The 21,806-nt window shown below is 29.9% G+C and overlaps 1 protein-coding gene across 1 annotated transcript in view; it reads left to right on the forward strand.

Moving 5' to 3' along the window:
• Positions 1-21,806, forward strand: part of LOC121122045 (uncharacterized) — a 137,089-nt gene that overhangs the window by 107,139 nt on the left and 8,144 nt on the right. Inside the window, exons 7-13 of the mRNA XM_040717055.2 lie at positions 6,447-6,590; positions 9,934-10,091; positions 10,755-10,887; positions 10,948-11,147; positions 12,856-13,271; positions 13,332-13,466; positions 16,861-17,317. Of these exons, the coding sequence (XP_040572989.1) occupies positions 6,447-6,590; positions 9,934-10,091; positions 10,755-10,887; positions 10,948-11,147; positions 12,856-13,271; positions 13,332-13,466; positions 16,861-17,317 (1,643 nt within the window). The remainder of the gene's footprint in view (positions 1-6,446; positions 6,591-9,933; positions 10,092-10,754; positions 10,888-10,947; positions 11,148-12,855; positions 13,272-13,331; positions 13,467-16,860; positions 17,318-21,806) is intronic.

Here is a 21,806-nt window from a genome sequence, read left to right on the forward strand (position 1 = left end):
TAAAGTGGAAGAAGAATAAAAATAATATTGAGATTCTAAAAAATCTTAGCCCATAAAAAATACTTTAATTCAATATCACCACATAAACTTATAAAATTATGTTATTTTACTGGTCATGTAAGAAAGTGTATATTATATGGATACTCCTTATAAATAAAATATATACTTATAAGTAAAAAAAGTCACATTATGTGATATGTCCTGCTAAAAAAAAGATAGCCTATAATTCATTGGCACTCCCGAACACATTAAAATAAATTAAACTACTTTATATATGTGATGATATATGTAATGAATATATAGGTTAATGCAGATATATATGTAATATGTATTTATGTCAAAATTTACATCACTCCCTGACCTAATTTATTTTGTCTACACCGTCCCTAGTTTTTTTTAAACATATCACTTTGTGTATGCAAAAAAAAATATGTATGGAGAACAAATATGAACAAACTTTTTTTTTCGTAAAAAAGTAAGTAATGTGTATACATATTTCAAAATATTAACATAAATACATACATATTTTATATAAAATATTTTGACTTTACCAGTATTCGTTTTTAAATCTTTGTATGTAAATATAAATTCAAACCTATGCAAAAGAAGCAGTGAAAGAAGGGAAGAGGGATACAAGCACTTGGGTCTCTAGTTTTCCCACTGCTTAAGGATAAAAGAGGCAAGAAAAGAAAATTGTTCAAATATTAAAAAGACTAAATAATAAATGGGGTTATACTCAAAAGGTTGTCTAAATATACAGGGTGTTCAAGATAAATTGGGAAAATCTTAAAATGTTTAAAAAGAACAAATTAGATAAGATAAAACCATATTTTTTTTTAAATTATTTGAAAGCTACATTCAATGATATTCAATTATATATAATTGATATCTGTCTTTATTGATAACCTTGGCCACACGGCGACCGAAGCTTTGGCAGGCCACGGCAACCTCGTACAAGTCCAGCTTTGCCATTGTAGAGGTATTTGTGTTTTCAGTGCCTCAACAGACGAATGGTATTTGTCAAAGGCCTCATGTTCGACCCTCCCCAGAGATAGAAATCACATGAGCTCAGGTCCAGGCTGTTTGTAGACAAAAAAATCCGGGCTCCAAAAGTGAGTACATTTAGTGGCCAAGGCATTGTACTTTTTAGATAAGTGTAATTTATTTATTGGGCTAATCCATCCATCCAGGGAATGTAAATTAAAATTGACAAATCTGAACCAGTAAAATCGCAATTATGGATCCACACGAGGTCGCCCGGTCCTGCCAAATTTTCTGGCACCGTGTGACGGAAGTTATCAAGAGAGGTAGATATAATGATAAATAATTGAATATCATCAATTGCAAATTTCAATAATAAAAAAATTCATGTTTCTACCGTATCTAGTTTTGTTCGTTATAACCTTTTAAAAAATATCCCAATTTATCTGGAACACCCATGTACATAGTAAACATGTAAAGGTTTACATAACATAATTGTAGGCATGTATTTAAAGTCCATGATGTATAACAGAAGCAAATATAATCTTGGAAAGGGATATTTGAGAAGAAAAAGGGTATTTTGATATAATATATATTTTAATATCATATTAAGAAAAAGATAACAGTTTTTTGTTAATCTATATCTATATTGTACTTACCTTAAGTATATATCTTATAAATTATTTCAACTTGGGTAGAAAGATAGACCTTTGATTTGTCAGTTGATTTATGTGCCATTCGAGCACCAATGGTTTCCCCCATTTTTGCAAAATTTATCTAATTATCCCAATAAAAAAATCATATAGTATTATAAATTATCGATGTCATACTGTATCATTTTTTTTTTTTTTTTGTCAAATGTAAAAGTTTTTCTCTCAAATTTAGTCTAATTCCCAAAAAATTAAATCTAGTGGAACGACGTAGCTTAATGATCAATTATTCTCTTGAACACAATGGGCGTAGGTTCGCTTCTTGGTCGTTCGTAGAGAAGGAAATATACTCTATGTATATAAAGGAACATAAAAAAAAGCTTATTCGTTCAAATTTGGTTTATTTCTAAAAATTTTAACTCTTGAAAAATTTTCATCACCTCGAAAAAAAAATTTATAATTTGGCATTTATCAAAAAACAAAAACATATTGTCAAAGATGTCGAAAATAACCAAAAGGCTCCTTCCTAAAAAAATTCTACAGGCTCCTCTAATAACATTATCATGATATAATTTCCCCCACTTGCAAATGCATTATGGCGCCTATGATTAGAAGCAGCAATTATTATATGAATTATATTTAAATGAATATAATCAACGTTTTTAAAATATGATTTTAACTGTTGAAATCGTTCCTAAAAAATATTCAAGATGTTTCATACTTCTGAATGTCTATCTAATATGATTTAGAGAATTTCAAGAAAATTGACGTGGCTGTTTATAAGAAAATCTATGTATTATGTTCCATTTTTCATATTATTATTAAATTTAAAAAAATAAAGCTCTAAATCATATTGAAAATATTTCGAAATATAAATCTTACTAAAGTTTTTTATAACTATTTTTTATTGTTAAATTTCTTACTTTTGATAAAAATGATTTTTAAAAAAATAAACTAAGAAGAAGTTAAATTTACTCATTAAAAAAATAACTTTTGTAATCTTTGAATTTTTCATATTTTTCTCCAAAAATTGATTCTTTCGGCAAAAAAAAAAAAAAAAAAAAAAAAAAAGATAATAGACAAAGTTAGTGTACGGCGTATAGCTTGCACTAATCTGATATATATATAGAAGCACCATTTTTGAATTAGCGAAAAATATTTATTGATTAAAGAAATAAACTAATTTTTGTGTAAGGATTAGTACTATGTTTTTTTTCATTTTCTCTCTATTCTTCAGAATGGATCAGTTGATTTTAATTTTTATTCATAATTTGGTCTCAAATATTTTTATAAAATACACTTTATGTTAATTGATTTTATTTTCGTATCAAACTATCTTTTTTTTAAATTTAAAAATATTAATTTTTTGCCAAAATAATCTTGTTTCTAATAGACAATGCAATAGTAATGCAAATTTTATTGTCGTAGCTTTTTTGATCTATTCAAGAAAAAGGAACTGTTGGAACTATCTCCAGTTGAAAATGTCCCTGAACTTCCCCATGTACTTATTTGTATTAATTTGTTCTTTTGAAAAGTAATTGAGAAAATTACATAGAGGTTACACATGGGCAATTTAATGCAAATGTCAACCTCACCATAAAAAAATAAAGGTGCCATAGTAATAACAAAATCTACATAAAATTTATTATTAAAGTCTATATTTCGGAGACACAAAATGATGTAATGTTTTATTCACTGAATAAAATTGTATGACTTTCTTAATGGCCAGTATGGCAAAAAATAATCTCCTAAGCTTACTTTTCATCAGAAAGGGCTGTTGTGTCAATATGTAAATTAGTTATTTACTTTGCGTCTTTCCATTGGCTGGTGGAACGTGCTATTATGATGCCCGTTTATGGGACAACTCCTGGTATGTCAATACGTTTTGTAGGAAAAGTTGTCATAAAACATGCATTTTAAAACCAATGTCAACCAAACTTTCCAAGTCAACGATGTGGGAGGCACGGTGAAGTGGGTGTTATCACGGCTGTGTTCACCCGACAGGGAATTGTCCACACTGCTGCCGATTTCGCAAGAGTCGCTGTAAAGAGATTCTCAAACATCACTATCGAAAAGTTAACTCCTAATGAGATTAAGAGCTTCATAGACATACAGGAGCTAGAGGGCAAGTGGGAAAATGTGGCCACACAGGGAGTGCCTCATGTGGAGGTTGTGTCATGGGGACAGATCAAACACAGAATGTACTCTACTGCTATGAATCATACCTTCACATTTTTCTCTCTTCAACCACCAGCACCACAAAAAGACGATACGGGAACACCGAAATTCAGTTCCTACGAAAAAATGAGGCGTTGTTGGTTCCATTAATTTTAATTTTCACATTTAAAATATAATTTCATGTTTTCAATTTTTTTTTGTAAAAAAAAAATAGTCAATAAATCACACCAAATAATAAATCCCTGAGTGAGAATGTGATAATGTGTGCGGATGTTGTATTTGGTTGATAGTTGTGTGTGTGATAGAACTGTGTGATTCTGCAGGAAAGAATGAAAATATAGGTATACATTAGATATGTGCACAGTCACTTACCAAAAACACTCTCCATGACTCTCTTCCCCAACTGAACAGTCCACAGTTCGCAGTTTCCAGCAGAAAGCTGTGTTCTCTCTTTTTTATTGACAAGCAACATTCCTAAGCTAAGCAGTATAACTAAACAAAATTCGGCTCTCCATACTGGTTTGACCATTTAAATGGACATTGAAGTTAAACATATGTGGGTAAAGCACTATTTATAATAGTGTTTTCTCTATTTCAGACGTGTAACATCCTTACATCTGTAACGGCAATGTTTTTTGATTCTTTCTTTAAAAGGAAAAAAAAGTTATTCTAAATATGAGTTTTGGACACCTCAAACCCTTCCCTACAAAACGATATTTAACATTGTTAGTCTTTGAAAGATAAATTCACCGGATTACCGTAAAAACAATGCCGTCGGAAGAGAGATTTTATATATAAAAAAATTTACTCGCCTTTTGTCTTTTCAAAAAAGGAAAAATTTGTTTTGCTCACAACACAGAACAGAACAAACTGAGACTGTTTGAAAGAGCAAAGAAGATTCTAAATTTCCTCAAGGCCAACTAAAATTTTGCTCTATTGTGATTAATTTTTTTTCAGTGTTGATCCCACTGTGAACAGCCCATACATTACAACCAACTATTCAGACAAAGTCTCAGCTTCGCTGAGACATGGCTTCAGAACAAAAAATCCATCCGGAACCATGGTCTTGGGTGTTGTGAAGTCTACCCTCCCAATTTTGCGGAGAGGAAATAGCAGCTCAATCGAACATCGAACTTCTGGATAAGAAGGTGCTATCTTGGGTAAAGAAAGGTTCGGGGACAACTTTTTTTCACTCAAGACGGACCTTGTCATCTAGTCGCTAAGACTCAGGCCTCCCTAAGATACATCTTTCCGGACATATGGTACCTCAACATGTTGCATCCCTCCTCTCTGGACGCGAACCCCTTGGACTACTCCAGGTGCGTCTGGAGGAAAGGATCTGTGCTACTCCGCACCGGAGTGTCCAGTCTCTGGAGGCTTCCATCAAGAAGGAGTGGACCAAGCTCGATTCTGACTACATAGTCAAGATGTGCAATAGATTTAAGTCTCATATTAAGTCAATTATTAAAGCTGAGGGCCCACATATTGAATAAATGTTGTGCCAAGCACTATTTTCAGATGACTTTGAAAAATTAATACCCTCACAAAATCTCTCTTTTAAATTTTACCAATGAAAAAACAAAAACAAATGCGTACCAATTGATAAGATCAACCCTGTACTTATTGGTTATAGGAGTCGATGAAAGCTTAACTTTCATTGCTCTAAGATGAGATTATAAACTTTTTTATAGTTGCTGTTTTTAAAAACTGTCATTGTAATATAAGTAGAACCCTCCTGGTTTCTAATAGTAAAATGTTAATTAGAACAGTTTCTTCATATTACAATTGATTATATCTTTTAAATTATAACGGCATAACTCAAAATAAATCATCCCCAGCTCTCCTTATGGATACTAATCCTGAATAGAGTACTTGTAGGATTGTTATTATACTTATAAAATCAAACTTGAATACAGCATTATGTTTCAATGCGACTTTTTTATTGTGATTGCTTCCAAGTCAATCCAACTTTTACTTTGAGGATTTCATTTTCTTAATTTATAGAATCATCAACACACTGAAATGTTGTTAATTTCCTTGATAACGAAGCCCTTGAAGAAATTAATTTATTATATAACCAAAAATTAGGGTTTTAATTATTTTTTCCAATAGGTTTATGTATATAAGAAGAAAAACTATCGCAAATTTTATAAGAACAAGTTCATTGTATTATATTTGTTATATAATTACGAGTATATGGCATGATTTGGAACTCTTTTTCTCAGTCTCTAACTCTCTCTCCAAAAAAAGAAAATAAAATTTAATCAATTTTTGTATGTTGTAAGAATTTTTATGGATATTTTTTTGTATTCTGGGTTATATCAGAAAGTTGTAGTCATGCATGACTATTATTATTGAGAATTACCAATTTTTTGAATGCTTCTCTTTCTCGTTTTATTTTTATGATTCCCCCTATCTTTTTATTTTTTGTTTGTCCATCATCAAATAAAATTTTGATGAGAGAGGAGGGGGTATAGAGCAAGTTTCATGCAAAAGTTATTTCTGCTTGGTGAATCAAAACGATTCAAAAAGAATGTATATTCCTTAATACTCTTATCAATGTACGTATTGTTGATAATACATATAATATGTTTTTATCCAATACAAAATTATAAATAAATATGTCTTATAATTTAGGCGGAGCTAATATCTTTGGGAACCGATAATCGAACTTCTCCTCTTTTAAATGCCGTGTTAGCATCAGAAGTCATTCAAAGGATACAGACAGGAAAGGAGCCCTGCAGTATTCGAATTGGTGAGGGATTAGATCGGACTTTTAAGGTTAGTACACATTATGATAGTCTAAATATTATTATTCCTTAATTAATTCATTCAAAGATGTTCTAAAATATGTCTGATGAAGTAAAGAGTGGTTAGAATATGTTGTAGTTTTTATTTGGAATTTTTTTTTAATATTTTTAAAATTCTTGGGTTTTAATATTTTGAAAGCAATTTTCAATATTACACCAAAGGATTATTTATAAAACTTTGGTTGAAGCAGACTTTTATCGTGTCTGGTAAATGCATTATAAATTTAAATATATTTTGTTAAGATTTAGTGCAAGATTAATTTTTGTTAGGAAATAATCAATAGGAGCCACATTAAAAGTAGGGAGAAAATAAATTACGATTCACAGGTTTAACAAAAATAATTTTTAAACTTCTTTATTTTTTATTAATTCAGTGATAAGTGTATCTTAGAATAAAACACAAAAATTAAATGTTTCAGAAAATTTATTGATTTTTAATCAACATTTTATAATTTAATCAATAAACCCGTCTCGTTTATCAACTAATTCCATAAGACGAAATTGAAACGTGTCCATACACTGTACGCACCATATATTTGGAAAGTTTGATGGGGCTCCTGCAAATTTTTATTCTAACTTTTGGGAGGTTTGTGGACCAAAGCTGACCTTGGACACCCACTTCTTGGTTTTCCCTCAATATTTCAAGTCGCTCAAATCTTCTTCATGTAATATTTTACAGTACTGAAAGTAATTGAAGATCTCAAAATCTGAAATATTTGGCGCTCTAATTTACCAGCACAATAGATTTTTTCTACTGTTTTTCTTAGATTATGAATCTCAACTAATGAAAATAACTTAAATCTCATTTTATTTTTATAGTAAAGAAAAGAATTGAATCCAAATTGCGTTAAAACTAATAAAATTCTGGATAAGAAACTATGTCGACAATATCTTAGAAATTTAAGACTTTTGGAGAACGCAGTATATGATATTTGAAATTAAGTTTGATATTCGTAATACATATTTGATTTATCTGGTAATATCTACAAATTACTTTTTTATTCAAGTAAAGTTATGAGATTTGTTATAAAAACTCCGTAAATTAATTTATTAATTCATCTGAATGTTTTCTTTGAGGATTTTTTTTTTTTTTTGACCAGCTGGGATTGTTAAAATCTGTAGCAGTCGACTTTTAAAATTCTTATTGTTTGTAAAAGTAAAACACAAAAAGTTGGTAAAATTAATTCATATTAGGTAGAAATATTCAAAGATTTCAAAACGGACGTAGAAGTGTAATAAATCATTTTAGAATCCAAATAATATATATATAAATATGTCAGATAAAAAATAATTAGGTATTCAGATAGGTTCTTTCCGTGAGGGAGGTAACCATTCTTAAGTATCCAAGGTGTATTGTTTGTTTGTTTTTTCTTTCTCTTTATTGGTCTAGAGAATATATATACGCAAAATATAAGTATATATAAACATTATCGTTTATAAATAAATACATTATTACTTGCATATTCTCCCAAAAGGATATAAAATATATCCATAGGTATAAAACAAATATTAAAATAATTCTAAAAATTGACATTAAAATATTTATAATCAAAAAGAGATACAAAAGTTATAGCTTAAATGTCAATTAAAGAAGATAACTATTGAACTTATGAGGAGCAGAACTTTTTAAACGGTCTAAGTATGCGTATCAAGCGACATAGAAACTTTCTATTGTTATTCGAACTCAAAGGGTAGTAGCCAATATGATTCCTCGCATATTTCCACGATAGGCCATCCAGATCAGATATTTTGATGGTGAATGTTGAATACCTTGCAGTGGTAGCAATAAATATGGCTCTCAGTTCTTCCTTTCTTTCTGATTTTCCTTCAGTTAACATCTCATCTATTCTACTTTTATAGCTCGAGAGAGCAAATTCCAAGGTACGTTTCTTTGTTGGAGCTTTGGTGACATTTAATGTGTCCCCGAATAATACCAGGGGAGTTTCGAAATTATCCTGTACTCCAAATATGTTAAGCGAAATAAATTCCTTCACAACACATAGAATAGGACATCTAGTAAAAGCATGTATTGCTGTATTAAATAATTCCCACAATCTTTGCAAGGACCAATAAAAATAAACATCCTGTGGAGATTTGAAATTGAAAAGTACAACTTTTTTCTTAATTAATTTTTGCAATTAATCTCATACTTCTCTTTTTCCCTAATATTGGTAGGTTTAAAACTTTAAAAACTTGCTACATATTTCTTCAGCATGTTCCTTAAAAATTTAATTTGGACGAAAATTTCATATGCCATTGAATGGTCGTTATATAAAATTCTGCGAAAATTTATGAGAGGGGAAAAAATTACACTAGTTGAACATTGAGCTGTTGCCTAAATCGTGAATCGAAACGATATTATTTTAGAAAGCCAATTATTCCAATTTTCTGGGTTCTACAAGGTTTTTAAAATGAAACTTTCCATTGCAATTTTGTCTCACCACGTCACTAGTTGAGGACGATGAAAAGACGATACATCCTTTGAATGGCTTCTAAAGATGGAGAATATTTTCCCGAATGATTATTTATGAAATCTTTTCCAAGCGTAAGCCAGATATACTTGATTCTTGAAGAGCTTCTTCGACTAAAGTAAGTGCAACTCCATCCAACCAATTAATGGAACATTAGCAATAGTTCACCTTAATATGTTGGCATATTCCATCTGGAATTATTACAACCATCTTTTTTATGTTCAAGAACAAAAAAGTTTCAACACTTCAGATTGACGCCTTTAAATTTCAGTATTATTAGGTAACTTACCTAAGGAACTATAGGTGTTGGATTAACAGGATCTTCAATAACTTCCACGACGTAATCACCATCATTATAATTCTTGTATTTAAGTTCCGCTTCTTCATTTAATGGATTCTCTTTTTGGATAATGCTCAACCACATCTCCAAATTACTTGAAAAATTCAAACATTAATAATATATATTACTTTTTATAAAAATCGCAACTTGCAAGTTTAAATTCTTGAAAAAAAATGTAATTATTCAAACTTTTTCCGATTTTTTTTCTTTTTTTCAGGCTATGGATTTTATAAATTTTAGAAAGAAATATTAAGTTTTGAAATTTCTTGTAAAGGCTCTGGATTTTGGAAAATTTTTATCCTAGAAATCGAATTTTTTGAGAATAACTGTGTATTTTTATAATAATTTTCGAAAAAATTTAATATTATCACCTTTATTTTTTCAATTAAATTCTAAAAAAGTTTAATTTTTTGATTTTTTTGAAGAAAAAAAAAAGTCATGGAATAGAATTTACTAAAGTTTAATATATACTTAAATGACAGCAAATTATAATTATTTTATAGCCAGGTGATGCCACCACGATTGATGTGCTGGCATCATGCCCATGCGATGTCCTTGGAGAGCTTCATTGGTATTCTTCTACTCGAGATCAAATCATTGCTTGGGGAAAGCATCTTGAGAAAGCTCCCTATCAGAATGGAAGATGCCTTCATAAAATAAGGTAATTTCATATTTTTATATGTATGTATAATATAATCAAATCCTTTTTTTTCTTATTGATAAGTTTGAAAAAAATTCAATTTTTTTTTTCTCAATGAATTCTTTTATTTGGAAAGTATATTTTATTGTAAATAATAATGGGTATATTTTTTAATCATAAATAAGATTTTTTTGACGTTTTATTGATCTATTTACTTGAGAGAGAATATAAATAAATATGCTCACGGACTTTGTTTTATTTTCAAGAACTTTTAATACGTTCACCAACATTTATATATGCATACATATATTAAACGTAGAAAGTTAATGACACAATAGACTATTTTTTATGCTCACATACCTTTACTAATATCAGAAAAAACATAATGTGCATTTTAAGAGATTTACATATGAAAAAACTTTGTTGGGAACTACCTACGTTTCCTCCTTCTTTTTATACTTAAAAGAATGGGTTTTTCTTTTTCTGGACTTTTGACCTTGATACAAATTCTTTTTTTTTTTCCTCTTATTTAATAAGATGTTCTTTTTCTTTTGATACAAACAAATAAATGAACTTGAAGGAAAGTACATCGCCATTCATGCCAATAAATGAAAACCTTTCATCTAGTACTAAAAACTCACTTTGTTATATAATTTAATGTTACTATAATAATTAATTACACAGTTTACCACTGGTTTCAAGAATGGCACCCAAGTCAAATCTACAAGTATGGACGCACTACGTAGACAGAGGCAATGACGATGTCCTCCTTGTAGACTCTAAAAACTTTTCTCTTACGCTCAAGGACACTTCTCTTGTAATAATGACTAATAATGTTTATGTTTCAACTTCAAAAAAAATTAACCTTATATTTCAGCTTATATTAGAGACGAATACGACCGAAGTGAATCATAGTCGAGGTAAAATTGGAATTGAGGTCTTTGCTGAGCCAAACGTAAAGATTTGTGTCTTTGGATCATCTGGTAAGGAAGAAGATAACTATGAGGAACCATTCAACTATATTCGAAGCTTCCATCCAGGGAAATTGTTTTGGTTCTTTCATTGTAGTCAAGCAAGGTACGGATAACATCTATTTTATTATATTTAGGGTAGGGGTTTGGTCAAAATATTGTTTGTTTGAGTTTGGAGACTTATCCGAATAAATTGGATGAAGTTTCTAAATTTTTCATATTTGGTTATTATAGCGAGTATTCTCTTAAAATATGAACACTTTGATTTTTAAAATTCAATAAGATATAATTCATTAATTGATAATATAATTCCAACAAAATTAATGCTATAAATAGATGTGTGTTGGAGTTCTCTTAATCATTAATGTAGCCTCCCAAAAGTGGCAATGATGGCTTACAGGTGGCGGTGGAAGGGTTGGTACCCGTTAGGAATGAATGTCATAATGTCAAAGTGTCAAAAAGGAGTTCAAAATGGGGTTATTTTATTATAAAAGTGGCATCTCCACACCCACAAGACTTTTTCCATTCATTTTTTTATATTTTTCTGAACAGTCTCGTGTGAAACCCTAAGATATATTGGATGGGACCTTATGGACTGGAGTGGATTGGTCCGTGATATTTTTTAACTCCCCTGTGTCCAGTTTGGCCTTTTTGATAGGCCATCCTTCCTCCCTAGCATTTCGGAAACTTGTGATGGCGTAGACAGTGGTCCTTAAGACCCCCAACTTTTTGGAGTACGCGAATGAAAATTCGTCAATCATGTTCAAGTGTAATTTTCTCGACTTATATATAAGCTAGAGAGCTCAGATTGTCTTTGTTTTGTAACTAATTGTTTATGTTTCAATATATTGAAGTATCAATTAATTTCAATTTATTAGCCTTTTTTAATTATTGAATTAGGAATTGTTGAGATTTCAAAGCACGACTCGGTAATTAGTTTGAAATGAAAAAAATCCTGAAAATTGTATTTTATTTATATGATTTTCATTGGATACCCATGCTAGAAAAAATTATGTTTTTGCTAACGTAACTCAAATAAAGAAAAACATTTTAACTCCTTAAATTATATTTTTATTGTGTTGAATAAGCTTATATACAAGTAAAAAATTCATTCTAAATTTATTTTTCAGGTTTCCAGAACTTTATTCGAAGTAACTTTTTCGAAAAAAAAATCAACTATTTTTTAATAAATACATTGACACAAAAACATAAAACCATTTAAACAAAGACGATAAAACTTATACAGTTTGATTCATCATAGTATTGCATATTACATTTACGTGTTTTTTTAAAAACTTTATATCTTTTATAAGTGAAAAGCTATGAACCAAAAACAAAAATTCACCTATTTCATCCAATAAATATTATTTTTAAATCATATGTAATATTAATCAATAATTCGAAATGGATTAAGGTATTTAAAAGTAGTCTTCTACAATTTTTTAATATTTGTAATTATTTAAAAGAATTATATAGAACATGAGTTAATTAAATTTAAATTGTGTTTTATTTCTTTAAAAATAAATTCCGGAGACAGGAAGTTAAGTATTAGAACAGTAAAATAAATTATCTACTATACATTGTATTTACTATTTGATAAGATCCCCCACAAACATATAAAAAAATTAAAATCATATTATTGTATACTATAACTGACATCGTCAAGAAATCAACATAATTTTGGGTTTTTATATGTTAATCAGTAACAGTATTATAAAATTTTAATTTAAATGAGGGTAAATCATTTTTTTGTATTAAATCAACTGTTGTCCGTATCAAATTGATGTTATGTCAAAAAACCCATTATTTTACAGTGAAGATGGTTTTTACACAGCCTCAGTCCTTCCACCGGATCCCAAACATGAATCCACACTTTGGACTCTTTCCTCTGTATCTATATCTCCAGAGCATGGAATCCGACGATCACATAACCGCTTCATAAATCGAAAAAAACCTCTAGAAGTGGATCTTCTCCTTCCAAGATCCATACGAGCCTCAGAGTCCTTTATGGTTGATCTTCAAATCCGAAGTGACATGCCACTGAATCTACAAGTGACTGTGATCTTCAGTATTTCGACGGAAGTGGATGAGCTAATATTTGATGGAAGTCGTAGGCATTATGACTCAGAGCAAGCAAATATTACGGGGTATGAGGGGTTAAATCTGAAGAAAAAGATAAGTGTTTCTCCTTCTGCTGCTGGAGGGTATCCTGTTGAAAAAACGATATCAGGTAAAATGTTGCTTATTGAAATTGATAGCTTGTTTTCTAATTTTGAATTTGTAAATTTAGCTCATGTCAATGCAATTGCTGTTATTGGAGAAGAGGATGTGGAAATTGAGTCTCTTTATGTTACAAAAAAAATAGTGATCACACCACAAGGGAATACATTAATTAAAAGATCTCTTCAATATTTTTGTGCCAACGGTAATTTTAACTACATTTCTATTATTTTCTTACATAATCATTGAATTGAAAATATCTCCATACCTATTTTCATCTAAATTCGTTTATATAAAAATTTTTCTGATTTTGAAAAGTTATCAAAAAGTTCCACTTTCAATAAAAAAAAAGCAAGAATTTTATGTTGAAGCTATTTTATATAAAAAAAAATTGTTTATAGTAATCATTTACACATTTTAGAGTTATTTAGCAACAAATAATGTCTAATATAATAAAACGAACTTTTTGATTGTCCTTTAATTAGCATTACATAATTAAAATATTAAACGAAATTCAGTAATAATTTGGTTTTCTTAATAAATTATATTTATTAATTTATTCATTGATCATTAGGATTTAATTAATTTATAAATATCTACATTATTATACAAATATAATAAATATATATAAAACATTAGACTGTACGGAAATGACAAAAGTTGGGAATTTGGTATCGCCAGATATTTTTTATTTTGCATTTTGTTCCTCTAAATAAGAAAATAACCATCAAAAGTTATAAAAAAATGGTCCTTCATGGACGTGTTTTCATTTGAAAATCTGTAAAATGTTGAAAAAAAAGGAAATATTGATATTGTTTCTTTGAAATTATCGATTTGAATCCAGTTACAGGATTTTTATTTTATTAAGTAATATAGACAAAACAAATATGTTGCAACAATATATCTCTAACTTGCCTCAAAGGATGAGTATTTTAGTTCTAAGCATACTATCTTATAAATAAATATTCTCCTTTGATAACGCGTAGAACACGCATTTATTTAGACGTTTCTCTTCATTTTTACTACTCATATCTAATTTTTTGATACCAAATGTGAAATATAATATTATTACTAAAAATACATTCGTTATTCATTTACGCCAAATATTAAAAACCTATTTTACCAATTTATAATTTTGGACTACGAAAACTGTCAATTAAATTCTTAGAAGTACAACCTTATATTTATTATTGTTGATTTTTTTTATTTCAGCATAATTTTAATCATATATTCTATTAGTTTGATATTTTTCATTTATTATGATTATTAAATTTCATTTTTTGTTTTAGATCAAACTAATCAGTTGACTTTGAGGAATGACTACCGTGATAAAAAAAACAACTCAGTGGCGTTCATCAAATTCTCGTTATCAATAATTGAAGTAGCATCCCGATTGAGGTTTGATGAACAGTAATGGCCGAACATTAATATCTCCCAAATCACTTCCATCTCATGTCTCTTATTTTTGATGTTCTGAATTGTCTATCTTGTCTAGCTTAGAGCTTGGTAGTAAAGATTGTAGAACATGCTTGAGTGCAACTATTAGAGTAACTTTTGGTCCATAAACTTGTTCGAATAAAGTGTGAACTTCGTACCAATAAATTACCGCTATGTCACATATAATTGAGCCCGATGGTCCCGAAAATTGAGGTAGCTGATAATTCAGGTGTCCTATATTATATGAATGATATATCTCAAATTTATTATGCGTTTATTTATTATAAATATGGAAACTTGGGGAAATTATATGTGATAACGTTAACGATTTTGAATTTATTGATAAAATCAGAAAATATGCATATATAAGTTTCTGCTTTTGTGAAAGTGTCGAGGATTTGCCTAATGATTAATTTTAAGCAAAAATGATTATCTTAGAAATTGTAGATGAATAACTTCTTTAAATGAAAATCGTCATTGTTTTACATTCCATTGGGTCATATCGAACAAGTCGTTTCGCACGACTCTTCCATCTCAAAGCATTTGTTGGCTGGAGATAAAGCAAAAAGTTGCGCCTTATAGTCGAGTTCATTGTGAATTTTTACCTCCATATGTGTTTCGGAATTAAAGTAGATTTAAATATTTTAAAGTTCCGTCACATACGTTACATCAAGTACAATTAATTCAAAATATGGGGAAAAAAGATGCATTTTCAGAAAAAGTAAAATGTATCGCCATGAAATTTGTAGATAAAGGTTTGTGGCATGCTCACTCTGAGCACGTTCAACTGTCTTTACTATCAAGTTCTAAGCAAAAAGATAGACAATTCAGGATATCAAAACTAAGAGACATAAGAGATGAAAGTGATTTGGGAGACATCAGTGTACGACCATACTGTTCACCTAACCTCAATTGGGATGCTACTTCAATTATTAATATCCAGGATTGGAACAACGCCACTGGACCTTTTACCGCAATAGTAATTCTTCAAAGTCAACTGATCATTTTTGTCTGTTAACCGCTTCGACTTCTCAAAATACTATGCACGCACAGTTTTGAATGTGCAGTAAAAGAAGTAAACAACACGTTAGCTCAAATTTGTGGACAATAAAGACCAGACTATACCACTGATATTATCATAGCAAAATTAAAATTCCATTTAATTTTTACTATTAATGGACCAAAAAAAATAATTACAAGCAATTATTGATTCATAGTTTCTTTTTTGAAAGGTTATCGAAAAAAAAAAATTAAATATTCATAATAAATGAAAAATATCAAACTTATAGAATAAAAAAATTAAATTATGCTGGAATAAAAGTAAATCTAAGATAGAAGTTAAGAATAATAAATAATTGGTCATGTTTTTAAGAGTTTAATTAACAATTTTTTTAGTCCAAAATTATAAATTAGTAAAATAGGATGTCTTATTTGGTGTAAACGAACAACGGCAGTATATTTAGTAATAATATTACATTTGACATTTGGTGTCAAAAAATGAGGTTAAAGTTGTAAAACTGATGAAAAACGTGGAAATTAATGCGTATTATATGCGGTATCAAAAGATAATATTTATTTATTGGCAGCATGCTTTAAATTAAAATACTCATCCTTTGAGGCAAATTAGAGAAATATTGTTGTAAGATATATGTTTTATCTATACTACTTAATGGAATAAAATTCCTGTAATCGATTCAAATCGATAATTTTAAAGAAAAAACATCAAAATGTCCTGTTTTGTACATTTTACAGATTTTCAAATCAACACCCGTCCATGAAGGACCACTTTTTTTTGGACGTTTGATGGTTATTTTCTTGTTTAGAGGAATAAAATACAAAATAAAAAATATTTGGCGATACCAAATTCCCAAATTTTGTCATTTTGTTACAGTTTAATATATATATGGAAGTAATATATCAAAAAAGGCAATATTTGATTGGTTTTTCTTATATCTACTCTCATCATAGAGTTGATAAATGATTTTTCTCCATTAACATTCACAAAATAAACAAAAATGGGAACTATGTTGTACGTGACAGTGTAATTAATTTTAATCTAAATAAAAAAAATTGTAATTAGTTCATTATGATTTTAATGGGAATTGAGTAATGAATTATGAAGTTAGACTTACATAACCATTTTCATTCAATCTATCTTTTAGAGGAGACACTACAAGCTTCTAAACAATTGGGAAATTGGAGAATCCGTTCCCTCTCCACACTCAAAAACAAGGAGTTACTATTTACAGTAAAAGAGTCACGTGAAGTCCGTCTAGCACTAACTGCTTCTGATGATAAATTTGAGGAAGACACTGAACATCAGGATGATTCCAACGCCTTTCAAGTCGTCATTGGTGCGAAAAAAAACACATTTTCTTGGATTGGAACGGGGATTCAGGATACAGAATATCAATTACTCACAAAAAAGACTCCGGGGATCATTTCACCAATCCGCTATAAAACTTTTAGTATTTCATGGAAGGACGGCACTCTGACTCTTCGAGTATTTGATCCCTCAAATCATACATTTAATTACATAATCTCGTGGCCAATCCAAGCTTTTAAGCCCAACTTCATTGGCGTAAAAAGTATTCCAGGACATGAAGAAATGGATATTAGGTAAGGTTGTTTTTTTCTTCAGAGGGGGAGGATATGGGTGTTAGAAATTCTTGTTATCTATCAAATAAGTAATAAAGCACATATCATTGGTGAAATTTTAATATGACGAACATATTTGAAATGTCACAAAATACGAAAAATACCCAAAATATAGAATAAAATTTATCTTTTAACATATTTATATTAAAAAATCATAAATTATATAATTTTCTTCCCTTCATTGATGTATGTACTTACACTTACATATTTTGCAAATATTTCATCATTTATTACAAAATTCAACCTTTTCATCATGCTTACCTAACGAACTCCTTATAGCATATATACACAAGATATAATATTATACATAGCTACATTATATGTATTTGAGTATATATTTGTATATTATAAGTATTCTTTATAAGTTTTATATAAATGGGTTCATGTGCTCGATACTCAATGGTTATACCTTATGCAAAAGAACCCACCAGTAGGGATAAACTATTAAATTGATTTAATGTAGAACCTATAACATAATAGCTTTTATATTGTTGTAAGTATATAGGCATTTTATAATATAACTCCCGTTATCACCTTGTGTGTGATTTATGCACTAACATATAATTTTTGATTCTAAATAATTTCCTTTTTTAAAGCTCTGGGGAGCATTAATATTGCTCCTTCACTTAAAATGGGTTTTGTCTCTATTATCCCTCCGTTTGTGAAGTGGGATATCTAATATCAGAGCATTAGTCCGCTCGCTCAGTTACTAATTTTGTGAGTGTGCTCTTGTTTCCGCTCTTTTTTTAAGACAATGAGCGCACACCCGCTCTCGCTCAAGTATAAATGAGCTGCGCTCTTTTTTCGCTCTTATAGGAGAATTTGAATTTGACAACAGTTTATTTTTGTAACTAACTAACTTTTATTGTTAATAAGTTTATATTTATTATTTATTCCAAAAATGAAGATAAATATGGTAAAAGAATAAATAAAATTTAAAGATAAAGAGATAAAATTATTTTTAAAATTTAAAAAATCCATAAAATGATTAATCGAGTGTTTTAACTGTTACATTTTTGATTCAATGACACAAGTTATTTTTTCAAATTTTTCATCTTTTAAAGTCTGATATCTGTCTTTAAATAATAGATAACCTTAAGAAAATACTCTCTCAACGGTAGCTGTGGACAGCAGTGTATAAATCAGAATGTAACATTTGTGCTTGATTAGATCTAACGGCAATTCTGCCAAATATTCAAGTATTTTCGAATATCAATGATTAAATTGATAAAATTCATACTACCACATGCAAATAAGATAATAAAGGGTTTTCCAATAAGAAGTGTTATTTTGACATTCTAAGAAAAATTGCAATTTTTGAGATAAATGATCGGATGTTTATTTCAATGTAAAGAGAAATGGCTGCCAAAGCTACGCTTACCGAACCGTATCCTTTTTATTAAATTTTCTATCACCAAATCGCTGTCACATCTGGGGCTCGGAAAAGATTTATTGTTGAAACGCCTCTCCATCCTCAACGTGAGACGGTTTGGTATGGTTTATGGTCCATCGGGGTAATTGGACCTTATTTTTTTCGAAAATGAAGCTAGAGCAACAGTTTAATTTTTTTGGAATGGTATTAAGCTAATGAGAGTTAATGATTAATGATTTTTATGACCGGAAATAAAGGATATTGATCTTGACAACGTTTACATTCAACAAGATGGCGCTACGTGCCACACAGGCAACGAAACTATTGTTCTTATACGATAAAAATTTCCGAACCGTGTTATCTTTCAATGAGGTGATTGCAATTGGCCACCGAGATCTTGTGATTTAACACCTTGCGACTTCTTCCCTTGGGGCCACGGGAAAGATAAGGTCTACGCCAACAGCTCAGTGTCGATTCCAGACCTCAAAGATTTAATTTTTGAAGTAATTGAGGGCATACAACAGCCACCTTGCGATTTGGTGATTGAAAATTTCATAAAAAAGATACAGTCCTGTAAGTGTAGCTATGGCGGTCATTTGGGTGTTATTGTTTTCCATGGCATACCTTTCTTTTTACATTGAAATAAACATCCGATCATTTATTCAAAAAATGTCATTTTTCTTTGAATATCAAAATATCACCTCTTATTGGAAAACCCTTTATTTAGTGCTTTTGTGTTGTGGATCCCAAACAGTGTGTCTTCAGGCATGTTCAAGTGTACTGCACGATTTGTGACAACCCAACATTATGTACAATAACTTATAATAATCTAAATAATTGGTTTAATGGAAATAAGTATGTAAATAAATTTTTATTTGTCTTATGGTGTGCCTTGGGCATAAAAAGAAAAGGAAATATAAATTTATGTAAATGAGCGAAATTTGAAGGATTTTATCACTCGTCCAATATGATGAGTGCGCTCCCGCTCGTTATTCAAAACAATGAGAGCTCTACCGCTCTCGTTCTAGAATTTTGAATGGTAATGCTTTGTCTATTAGTAACCTTTATATTATAAAAATGTTTCTTCTTTATCTGAATCAATGTTTTATTCCCAATTGTTATATATCTTCATACTTATAGGTTTAGTGCCCTATGTATAAATATACAATATATAATAATATATTAATATGAGAGTCATTCCGGATTCTCCTCGTGTATAATAAAGTATATATATAAACTCCATATCCTCATATATCTCATATCTACGTACATCATATGGCGCAGTCGATAAACCAGAACCAATCTTAAGAATCGTAATGGAAGAACTTAAAAGTAAGAAGTTTGACTTTATAAAATCAAAAGTTAAGGCATACAAAGGTCATGTCACACGGAGCATTAATGAACAGAAGCGTTCAAACAGAATTGAATTAGTAGAAATTTCTAATCAAAGGGCCCTTGGAAGATTACACGTCTTAGAGGATATTTTAGAATTGATGGAGTTGAAGTCTGAAACAAAGGAGCAACAAGAGGATATCTTGATGTTCATGGAAGAGAGAGATCGCATGGATGAAAAAATTATGAAGGAATTCACGAAAAAAATGGATGAACTAGCTGGCAAAGAGGATCAGAATCTACCTTAAAAGGATGGAGCAAGTAAAGTATACGGGAAAATTGCATATAAGGAACCAGAACTATTGAGAGGAAGCATGGATTTGAATGAGTTTATTGAATAGAAACTCAGTTTTGAAGATTTCAGGCAACTAGCAGGAGTTGATAGCTACTCTCACGCAAAACAGCTAGCGAATTTAAGATCCTTCATGGATATAGAAATGAGGGAGAAATTAAGAGTCTCAATTGGTATTAAGAGTTATCTGTTCATGAAATTTTAGAAGAATTTATGAAATATTCTCGCTCTCAATTTAACATCATTCTTGACAAAGTTAAATTCAATTTCTTATATCAAAAAGAAGGTCAATCGTTTGAGGACTTCTATATAGAGGTAACTCGAACTGCAAATCGTTCCGAATTAAATGAACGATACGGTAATAAAGACTGTTTAGAAGAAAATATCAAGTTTAAATTAATTGTAGGACTTCGGGATGAAGAAACGAGGAAAAAGCTTATGGCCACTGAAGAAAAAGAATGTACACTTTAAAAAGTTATTGATAGATGTCGAGCAAAGAAATGTCGAAGAGGGATGACGAAAAATTAAATTCTGTAAGAGTCAACAAGGTCACAAGAGGAAAATTCAGGGATCAAAGCCTGCATGGAAACAGGAATGTAGAAATTTGTAAAAGAATTTATCATTTTAAAGATTCAATGGCCTGTAAAAATGGAATTGCAAGAAACAGAAGAGTCACGGTAAGAAACGTGACCACATTTAGCCCCTCACTTGCAATACAAGTTCAATTAGATCTCTGGATGGAACATACTTATGCAAATATAGTTATGGAATTCCGGATTCTGGTAGTGAGGTATGCGGATGAGAATTTTTTTAAAGAAATTGGAATACCAATTAGAGATTTAAATAGACCTTCAGATTCTTGCTTGAATGGAGCTAATTTTAATCAACTAGGGGCCATAATTTTAAATGTATGTTTTGGAAATGAGGAAATTAAGAATAAATTATAACTGTGAAGAAAAATGTTAAATTTCTAATGTCGTGGGTATTGTGTAAAAAAATTAAGAATTTTACCAGAAGATTATCCAAGTCAAATTGAGCGAGGTAGGTGGAAAAAAGCCAAATAATTTAGTGCTCGTGGAATCGAGGAAATGAAATATATTTCCGATGAATAAATTAAATCTATGAGAGACAAGCATGTGGAGGAGTATCATGATGTATTAATAGATGGAAATCAACCATTAAGAATGATGAAATGCGTACTGATAGAAATATCTTTAATTGAAGGAGTAGAACCTTGGAAAATCTACACAGTAAGGGTGATTCCCTTTGCTTATAGAGAAGCTACGAAGAAGGAATTGGAAGAATTGTTGACAAAAGGAATGATTGAGCCGCTGGGAAATAAACCTACAGAATGGTGGCATCCCTATGGATGTGGTGCGAAAGAAAAATGGTAA

Source organism: Lepeophtheirus salmonis, chromosome 1 (assembly GCF_016086655.4).
Source record: "Lepeophtheirus salmonis chromosome 1, UVic_Lsal_1.4, whole genome shotgun sequence".
In the NCBI taxonomy this organism is placed as follows: domain Eukaryota; kingdom Metazoa; phylum Arthropoda; class Copepoda; order Siphonostomatoida; family Caligidae; genus Lepeophtheirus; species Lepeophtheirus salmonis.